At 41.5% G+C, this 11,020-nt stretch overlaps 1 protein-coding gene across 1 annotated transcript in view; it reads left to right on the plus strand.

The window, feature by feature from the left end:
* Positions 1–6,424, plus strand: part of smyd3 (SET and MYND domain containing 3) — an 81,413-nt gene extending 74,989 nt beyond the window's left edge. Inside the window, exons 11-12 of the mRNA XM_030413421.1 lie at positions 5,749–5,857; positions 6,146–6,424. Of these exons, the coding sequence (XP_030269281.1) occupies positions 5,749–5,857; positions 6,146–6,256 (220 nt within the window). The 3' untranslated portion in view covers positions 6,257–6,424. The remainder of the gene's footprint in view (positions 1–5,748; positions 5,858–6,145) is intronic.
* The last annotated feature ends 4,596 nt before the right edge of the window (positions 6,425–11,020 follow it).

The raw sequence follows: 11,020 nt of genomic DNA on the forward strand, positions 1-11,020 counted from the left end.
CAGAGAGAAAAACAGCTTTATTCATTTGTGGCCCAGTACGGACCATTTTCTGTAAATGCACTGTTTGCAGTGGGATTCAGCAGAGAGGAGTGTTTTGCATGAGTTTTTATGCATCAACAGCAGCCTCGGTAGAGCGGTGGAGTGCACTCACGTCGTCAAGTCTTGTGGATGTGTTGGTGGTAGCATTTGAAATACAAATGTCCTTTGAAAACAGCTGCCATAACAGCGCTGTTCTGATCATATTCTGGTGAAGACTCAAGTTTTTAAGTCAAACTGACTGAAGTAGAAGAGGACAAGTTGAAGTAAGAATGTAGACAATATATGTACCAGCACGTCACAAAATCAGTCTTGCATTTCTTTGAAAACCGTCAACTGATCCGAGCACTTCAAGTGTTTTTAGTGGCAGATTTTCTTCCTTCACTTAATTCAGAATCTGGTTGCAGAACGCAGCTGTTGTCTTATCTGCCTTTATTTGGATTTTAAAATCTTTATATATCTTATACCTTTCTGTACAGTATGATCAATATGAGGGGTCAGAAGATAGATTTCCACTGATGAAAATATTGACTTCTTAACTCCTTTCCTGATGTGAGTGGTGTGCATGTGCGTACTACCAGCCACTGTTCAGGATCAGCTGGTTCTTGGAATTAGGTGTTCCTCTTTTTAATGTGCGGTTCCAGTGGATCCAACTGGACCACCGACTTCCTGAATGGCACCTGGAAGCGACTGGGATGACTCTGCAGTTTTTCCAACTGTCCTTGGTTGTGTCTTCTTTTCGGGATCGGGATGGACTCAGTAATTTCTTCTTCATTGTCAAGAAGTGAGACCTCATATTGTGAACTTTTGCAATGAATATATTAATTAACGCCTCTGACTCAGTGTGCGAGGTTTCTGTGCGTAACCTTTGTTTTCAGGTGATGGATTTTATTGTCACACCTGTAATTATTCTCAGCACATGGTACATTAAACAAAGGTTTATTCATAATATGCTCACTGAATAGAAACCAGTATGTCCTTTTATGCCTTGCAGCCTTCTTGTCTTGTTTCTCTGCCCTGTGTTTACTTTCTCTGACCAGGCTGTCTCCCTGTGTCACCGTCTGTCCTGACCTTTATGGCTGTCGCCACCTTCCCTTGTCTTCTCATGGGCTCTTCTCTGTCACACACACAAACACACAGAGGCAGGCGGGTCGAAAAACAAAAAGCGATCTTTAAAAACAAACTCAAGCCCCCAAATTCAAAATCCATGTAACAAAAAGGCAGGCGACCAAACAAAAGGCAACAAGGAGAATCCAAAACCACTAAAGAACAATAAAGTAACGGGGAACAAATCAGGAAACGCATACAAAATTGACGAAGAGTAAGTGAAAAACAAAGGCTTCAATACACAGGATTGATTAACCAATCGAACACAGGTTGGCTGGAGAAAGAGCCAGAAAAAAGACAAAGACAGGAAGTGGAAAGTAAACATGACACATGAGGATATGATTTACAAAATAAAACGTAACCCAAAACCATGACGAGCTAGTTCTTTCTGCAAACATTATCACAGACATTTTACAGCACTCCACTAGTTCACTCGAGTAGAGGTCGAGGTTGCATTTACAAGACTTAGAATAATCAAACTGAACAGGAGATAAACATGGTGACATCAAACATCAGTTAGACAGTGAAACATGATTACAGATACACGTGCAGTAAAGATATGGAAACATGATTATTCGTATATCTGTAATTTCCCTCGCTGAAGCCTCTCTTTTTGAAGTGCTCACATCTCATACACGTACGAGGCATGACACGTGGTGAGCAGGCTTTATTTTAAGCAAACCACAGAGACAGAAGCCGCTGCTGAAGATTACTGACGTATGGTGGCCTCGCAGCCTGAGGCTCTCATTTGGGATGTAAATGCTTTTATCAGGTTGTCAGCATCAGTTTTACGTGTCTAAGTAAGAAAGGTCAGTCAAACAGTTAAACTGTGATTTAAACCTGATCTGATTGTTTCTTTGTGTTGGTAGCAGATGCACGGCGGTGCTACGTTTGCTGAATAGAGCTGAAACTGCTGTTGCATTGGACAGAAGACAAAATACAATTAAGGAAGATACTCTCAGCTAATCTTCCTCCATGTTTTCGTTCTCCTTCTTGGGTTTTCTACTTAGTAAGATAATCCATGTCTCCCTCTCACTAACAACGGGCCGTGGATCTTTTGTTCCAAACAAGAGCCTCATTAGTTCCACTGCATTTGCCTGGAAATGCTACACTTTTCCACAACTATTAATTTCTCCTCCTTGCCCCCTCTCTTACTCATCGCCGAGAGCTATGGCTTTCTAACTAGCTGCATGCGACGAGACCGCGTTCCCCTTCAATTTACTCTCCCGGGGAAAAAAGAGGAGGCTAGAAATCAGGAGACGGCACGTTAATGAAATTATTTTAATTGCCGCGTGGTTCTGTATGCAAAGAGGAAAATATAATTGGAGATTGGTGTTGATGCGTGTGTTTGCATGTCATGGCGGCTCGAATCAGCCACTTGGTAATTAAATCAATGTTGTAACGTGTTATTATTCATGGAGGAGTAATGTTGTTGGTTCAGTCTTTGAACTTAATGATTCAATTTTAACCACAGGATCCGAGACCACCTCTGTAATTGGTAGGCCTGTCAGTTTGTAGTTTAGTTCGGCTTGAAGGTACGAACAAATGGGCTATTAGCCCTGTGAGTGAAAACTCTGCTGGAAAATCATCAAAGAAGCCGTAGAGTTTTTTTTTAAATGACTCTGGCTGTGGCCACTACAAGTTAATTAACTTTGATTCCACCCGCTTCAGAAAACACATTTTCATTTGTGATCGGGTCAAAAAAACTTTTAGCACAACAACCATACGGATACAATTACGATTAATGCAGTGAGTGCAGTTTCTGTGTGTGTGTGATTCGTCTGAGAGCAAGCTGAAGCCTCTTGTGTTGTGTTTACTGTGGAGAGAAGTGAAATCAGGCAAATGCAGCACGTTACAGAGGGTGAAGTGCATTCAAATTGACCTCATCTTCGGCTGGTGTGCATGTGTGTGTTCATGCGTCCGTGTTTACTTACAGCCCGTTTTGTTTGTTTGTGTATGTGTGTGTGAGCGTCGGAGGCAGTGAATGAGCCAGACAAGAATTTTGAATGGAGCAGGCTTTCTTTTCGTCAGCCAACATTTAAATATAATCTTTTTGTGGTTACATAAGATGAAGAGAAATACTAAAAAAAAAACACAAAAAAAAAACATTTGTACGTGTAATCATGAGAAAACAGAGAGAGAGAGAGAGAAAGAAGGACAGAGGAAAGTCTTACGAGGGCAGCAGAGAAGAGAAGGAAATCGACCGACCGGCATCACAAACTTTAATCCCTGCAGCTAGCGGGGCGAAAAGCACAAACATAAACAGGTAGGAGCGGAGCGGACGAGATGTGAAATAGGAAAAGGAAGGAGGGATTAGAGGGGGGGGGGGGGGGGTGGAGAAGAAAAGAGGATAAATGACAAGTAGATTCAGCTAAATGAGCATTTTGAGAACTCCAGTGTTTACCAACAACAAAGCTGCTTCCTCAAAGTCCCTGCTGTGTATTAACTTTGTAACTTTATAGGACGACGAATGTCCCAGTTCTTGTTTTGTGTGTGTGTGTGTTGTGTGTGAACTGTCTCTATACAGCATGCATGTCGATACATGTATGTTGGGTCTACTTACTGTACACACCAAGGTCATTAAGCATCAGTGTGTATCCATGTGCATAGAAATGGTTACAAATTGAGTTTTCTCATAATTATTTACATTTAAGATGAACGCGAATTTCACGTTGGCTAAACACATTAGAGACAGATGAGATAGAAATGTTGTGTGTGTGTGTGTGTGTGTGTGTGTGTTTATGTGTGTGTGTGTGTGTTTGTGTCCCTAATGCGAGGGTTGTGGGAGTCTCTAAATGTCAACATCATTGATCAGGCTGATCAGGACCCCGGCGCTGTCACCATGGAAACGCATCACTGATCAGAACATCGGCGTTCAGAGATGTCAAGGACACTCGCTCTTTTCTTTATCTTTCTCACATGTTTGTTTTGCGGATGGCAAACAGTATATTCACGCACAGATCCACTGAGCACATTAGTATGTGTGGACGCACAGTAGTGTGAGTATATGTGCAGCGTGCCTCACTGTTGTCACTACATTTATCATGGGAATATGTGCAGGATGAGCTCTGCTTGTCTGTCTGATGCACAAACATGTAAAAATGATCCCAGGGATCCCTCATGGGAGTCAAATCGTGAAAAACAACTTTTCTTTAAGGACCCTTACTTTGAATTGCCAAATAAACCTATTCCAGTGCTTCGTTTGCAGACACAATTCTCAAACATAGAACAATGGCAGCAAAAGCTGAATGAGCTGCACATAATGGATTAGGTCCTGGTTAAAATGTACACTTTTTTGGATATATGGTCACCGTGGATATCAACCATATCAAACAAAAAGACATGAAGTACTAAAAATCGCGATTTCCCATTTGCTATTTTGTGTATTTGTTAAGGATTTTTGTTTGTTTATTGTTTAGTTTTTTCCCTTTGGGTCTTTGCCTCTTCCTCACATTACTTCAATCCATGAACTTCATATGTAGGTTATTTAAAAGATTGTAGTGATGTTTTCTTACTAAACTGCTGACTGAAAAACAAGAGACATGTTCATGCGGGTATATTCAGACAACAAAAGTAAAGACATGCATGATGCACACGCTGCAATTCTTCTCTCTATTTTACAAACTCCTATTTGTAGATGCACACTTTCATGCAGATGCCAAAAGCATATTAGGTTGGTCTTTTTTCGTCAATTTAATCATCAGTCTTCCTGTCTGATGCCCGGGGGGGTCCCTCAAGCTTCAGAGCAAACTGTCAAAATAAAGTGATAGTCAAAGTGTAAGTTTGTTTGGTGTGACCACTTCTAGTCTACATTTCTATTTAAAAGTGAACTTGATCAAACTTCACCACAAAGTGCATCATTATGCTTTAACTATCTTTTTTATGGCTGCCTAGCAACAGTTACAGATGTCAACAAAAAACCTGTATCTCTTCTTTATCCATTAATGATATTCACAGACACTGCATCACTTCTTTCTCTTTGTTCCGTTTCATTTGTCCACAAATATATAAATACAACATTTTAAAAGTGAGATATCAACATAACTCATTGTTAAATGCTCAAGCTGCACAGAAGAATATCCTCACTGCCAATCCAACTTCTTTCCAAAATGTCATCTTGTCATTTTCATGTCTTTTGGAATTCAAGGACACTTCCTGTGCTGGTTCCCATGTTTAAAAAATGGGACCACCTGGTGTTGTGCAATTATCTGGGTGTCACACTGCTCACCTTCTTTGGGGAGGCTTCTGCCATGGTGCAAAAGAGGAGATTGGGGACGATTGTTGAACCTCTGGTTCATGCAGAGGGTAATGTGGGATCCAGCCTGGTCGGGCCACACTGGGCCAGCTCTTTACTCTTGCACAGAAACTGGAGGGATGAAGGGAGTTTTATTTCTTTTACAATGTCCCTTTGAGGGGTCCTTAACAGGACTGTTGGTTTCTGAGATGAAATGTTAACAGCTACTCCATGACACAGAGGAAATTAGCGGTACATAAGTTGTACATAAAGGATGCAAAATCGATAATATTGAGACAAATTGATTGATCATTAATCTCTCTTGGTCTCTCCTCAGTCTCTGATTGTCTCTTTCTCTCTCATTTCTAAAGACAATACTACCCTGATCCCCATCCGGTCCATGGAGTCCAGCTGATGAGAGTCGGAAAGCTGCAGCATTACCTGGTGCACATTGAGGATGCTCTGGAAACATTCAAACAGGTGTGAGGCAGGAATTATGAATGTAAACACTGTCCTGGTGTTGGTATGATAACATAGTTTTGTCAGTAAAACATTCACATACAAAGGTAATCACAGAGGTCTGTAACAGCGATCAGACAGAATATAAACACAAAATACATTCAAATTACGCCAAGTTTCCTTCTACAGGTTTATTACATTTATATACTGGTTCATTTACAATATGGTACCATCCCACACAGATCCAGATACATTGTGAGTAAAAGCTGCTGTAAGACGCTCTTTAATCCTGTTCATGTCACCTTCCAGGCCTATCAGATCATAAAGGTCACCCACGGTGACGATCACCCCATGACCACCGATCTGCTGATGAAGATGGAGGAATGTCGCACCGAGATGGATCAACACTCATCCAGCTGAGACACGGATTCTTTTTTTTTTTTATTCTAGTCATAATGTTAGCAGTGTATTAATCAATCCCAATCATCAATTCTACAGAGATTTGTAATATCAACACGAATTGGAGAGTTTTGATGACTGTATATTACATCTGATGAACTGTCATGAATTAAAATCTTTTTGTCGACAGTTTGGTGCTTCATTTTCTCACACAGTCCGTCAAAAAAAGTTGACCTTAATGTCTCATTCTGTCAGAACTGAATGGACTTACTACAGACATGCAGGCGGCTCTGTGAGGCTGCACTTAGGCACACTGGTTATTTGAGCGACAGGCTAGTTTTGAGTGTTAAAATGTTAATATTAATGAACTTGCAGTGAACACAAATTAAAGCTGAGGCTGATGGGAATGTCATTGGTTTTGCAGGTTTTATAAACCCGTGGTGGTGCTAAATGACAAGTTAAAGTAGCATTCTGTAACTTTTTGACCTTAAAATAACACCTACATTACATCTGACAAGTTGTTACAGAGGTGGGATTTGTATTGACCGCAGTGGTGTCGCGCTCAGAAACTGTTGGAGGCGTCAAATGGCACAAAATTGCCAATATCTACATAATGTGGCTTTAAAAAATCACTGACATTATCGCAATCTGTCCTGTTGTGTGTGCCAAAAATAAAACTTTCCAACAGTTGTTAACACATGCAAATATGAAAACACAAATGTCAACTTCACGGTGGTGTCCCAGAGAGTCAGGAATATCAAAGTCAACAGCATTCATCCTCTGGGAACCATGAAAATCTATACAAGAACTGAATGGCAAACCTGGAACAGAGTGGTGACACAGGGGTGTCATGATCATATTGTCCTTTTCATATTACGTATTACAAAATATCCCGGTCCAGGCACAGTAACAGAGAGTGTTATCTTCCTCATCCACTAGCAAATCATTTAAAGGAATAGTGGAACATTTTGTAAGATGTGTTTCCTTTCAGGAGTGAGATTGAATAAATCTAATGTCTGTGTATTAATATTGATCTCGAGCTGGGAGGTGATTAGCCGAGTTTAGAAAGAAACAAAAAACACCCATTACTGTTTGATTAGCAAAATGTATTTTGTTTATCAAGTTCACTGACATACAGAGTGAGATGTGTGTGTTTGTGTGTGTCTGTGTGTGTGTCTGTGTGGGAGAGAGAGTGTGAGGACCTGTAGGCCTCTGCCTCCTGTGTTTAATCTGCACATACCATCTGGATGAGTGATGAGCGTGTGTGTTCATGTGTGTGTTGTTTTAGCAAAGTCAAGTTTTCAAAACATCCATCTTTCCTCCATACATATACATCACACACACTTCCCATGTTAATCCCTGGTGTTGTGTGTTGCTCTGTCAGTGTGTGACTTCCAAGATAAGCCCAGAGTGTGTCTGCGATGGAATGTGGTAATGTGTTTCTCTCTCTCTCTCATTTACACACACACACACACACACTTCCCATGTTAATCCCAAAATTCTACCTTTTGCAAACTGATGACAGCATTTCCTCTGAGAGGGAAAACGTGTGTGTGTGTGTGTGTGTGTGTGTGTGTGTGTGTGTGTTTCTGTGGGTTATAGGATGGTTAGAGTGATAATGTCTTTCCTTTAAAGTTACAAATGAAATGTTTTGCTCTCCTGACGATTTTGCTCTCTCAGTGCTGAGACAGCTGACATGTTCAAAACCCCCAAATCCTTTATCCATCATGGATTTGTCACATGTACTATTATCTGTTCAGTGTTATTCTGACAAAGAATCCGAATCATTGACAAAGTATATTTTCCTTTTTTAATTATCAACAATAATTACAGGAACTAAGGCTGTAATAACAGTTTTCATTTTTTTGTGTGTGTGTTTTCTTTGTCGGAGGTCAAACACATTTTCTAGTGGGTGTTGTCGGGATTGTCCCTCGATCCTGGAGAAGATTGTGTTTGGTTTAGGGGACCTGATCATTTCTTCTCTGCTCTTTGCAGATGATGTGGTTCTGCAACCTTCATCAGATCCTGACCTCCAGAGCACACTGAAATGGTTTAAAGTCCGGGGTTGAGTGGGATAGATGAGGGTCAGGACGTCCAAGTCTAAAAAGTTAAACCAAAGCAAAGACGCAGTTTGATGATGTCGTGAAATGGCATGGAATCATAGAGGTTGTTTTATTTAAAAAAATTTCTTCGGGCATCTGATCCAGACGCCTTCTGAATATCTTCTATTGGAGGTTTTTTTGCGGCACATTCAACCAGGAGGAGATCCCCTGGTTAGACCTCGAGCACACTGGAGAGATTATAGATCTCATCTGTTTTGGGAACGCCTCTAGATCCCCCCAGGAGGAGCTGGAAAATGAGGGTGATGTCTGGACTACCTTACTGCCACCCCGACCCAGATCAGTGGCATAAAATGGACGGATGTGAGGAAGAGACTTGTTAATTGTATCTTTTTGTGGATGAGGTTAATGTGACGATTGAATGGAGTAATGCGGTAATAACACCAGTGGGCTGAATGGTCTGTGGGAGAGTCGGTCCTTCTCTCTGCCTCTATTACTCACTTCATCGGCTCTGTTGCTTTCCGTCTCTCGCTCTCCCCCCTCTCACCTCTTAACGGCCATCAAATTCGATTTACTATCGCTTAACCATAACCCTCTGTTCCTCCCTCTCTGTCACTCACTGTCTCTCTCTCCCCCATTTTGTTCTGTCTCCCTCACTCCCCCAAAGGCTTTTAAAATTGAATTCACTATTCGTCCACAGCTCCTCTCTCTCTTTCTCTCTCTCTCTTGTTCATTCTCTCTTTCTCTCTCTCTCTCTCTCTCATTCGCTGCTCCTCTCTGCAGGCAGCCTGGGCCAATCAAAAAGTGGATACGAGTGGTTTTAACCCATCTCCATTCACTCACCCTTCTGCCATTTACTCTCCCCCATTTTTCAATTTTCGCTCTTGTTTCGGGGACACTCCCCCTTCTGTGTGTCTCCCTCTCACCACCTCACCCATACACTCTCTCTTCACTCCCCTCCTTTGATCATTTCTCCCTCTCTCACCCGTTTTCTCCTCACACCTTCCCTCTCCCTACTTCAGAACTAGACTCTGTAATCCTCATGTAAACCCACCACCAAACATTCAAGGATTGACGTCTGATGGCTGCTAAATCGAATTCTTCTAATTCTGTTTCAGACTTTATGCACGAGGATCCCACTACATTATGAATTGCAAATCGAGCCCTTAAGAGGTCCAAATCACCCGGTTGATAAGAATCTGTCTCAGCTGCTTGTTCCTGAGAGGGAAGCTGCTGTTTTCAGGGTGTAATAACAGCCAGAGATGGTAGATTGCATCCCGCATATCATTTCTCCATTATCTCCCTGCGCGTGAGGGTTTCGGTGATAAGGAGTTGATGGATGTTACCATATGCTCATGAGTAATCTCGCTTTGGAATGAAAGAGCGAGGTTTCTCCGTGATGGGCTCGCAACTCCACCACGTCCTCAGCACCCCTCCACCTTTCATTCATCTTCGACTGAGCTGCTTCATAATCAGAGCCGCTCTCATGAACCAAAGGACTGTTGAGCTGAAGAGCAACTGCCTCCACTGGCACACACTGAAACTTCACCATCATCACCGATACATTTGTTGCCTAAGTACATTAAATATGGCATACTTTAAGACTTTTACTCAAGTACTATTTGTATAGATGACTCTATGACTGTTTTTTTAGAGTTGCTCCAAATTAATTAACTTCTTTTCTTAGTTACAATGACTGTAACATATTTCTGTAGGACAGCATTTACTCACCATATTAGCTGTAGTTCTAAGAAGTCTGATGAAATCCTAGCTTATAATCGAAGTCAGTGAGGAAAACAAATATATTTCCATTATGAAAGTTGTTGTTTTCAGGCATTTTCCTCTCACCGGCAGATGTTACATCACAAATGACTTTTTTAGGCAGTTAGAGAGGGAAACGGATGATTTAGGAGAAGGAAGAGTGGACCGGCCAATTTTCAAATTATCTACCAATCTCAGGAACAGATCAGTACAGAAATGCTTTAAGCAGAGATGAGTTCAGAAAAGAGAGTAAAAACCCACCTACTGAGAGATGATTGCATACTGTTTGCTACAAAACGTACCCAGGAGATCATCCTCTTGCTATTTTTTACCGAATGAATCCATTTGTCTCCATTTTTTTTGTCCTCCCATAACCTCAACCGCCGTTTTTCTTGCGCACCGGTTCAGCTCTTCCACATCTCATTTCGCTCTTTCCTCGTATTTCCCTTTCGCTCTCTTTGTTCTCCTCTCTTCTCTCATCTATTCTCCCATCCTTCCTGTTCCCCGCTGAGCATGGGTGATCAAAGCGGGCTCAACAGGGCAATATGTCACCGAGAAAGCTGCCTACAGGCTAGTAAAGGTACAAAAACACACACACACACACACACACACACACACACACACACACACACACTAACTAAGTGATATCTAGTACAAAACAGACGCGGGATCTAAAAGTCGAGCACCTTCCCTCGAGGCAACACATGTAAAATGTCATTATGTATGTTAACAGTGTGTTTTTTAAGGGGTAAAGACGGACTTCATTTCCTCTTTCATCCATTTAAAATCTAAGGAAATGAAAAAGCTCTATCTAAAGCTGACATTAGTGTTTGGAAGTGAATCCCCCCCCCCCCCCCAAAAAAAGAGAGAAAAGCTCTGCTATAGTTCTCTTATAGAAAAGCTGCGTAGAATGCATCAGCCAATGAGATGTTTTGTCCTAAGGGTTAATACCAGCACTCCTTGT

The sequence above is a fragment of the Sparus aurata genome, chromosome 4 (assembly GCF_900880675.1).
Source record: "Sparus aurata chromosome 4, fSpaAur1.1, whole genome shotgun sequence".
In the NCBI taxonomy this organism is placed as follows: domain Eukaryota; kingdom Metazoa; phylum Chordata; class Actinopteri; order Spariformes; family Sparidae; genus Sparus; species Sparus aurata.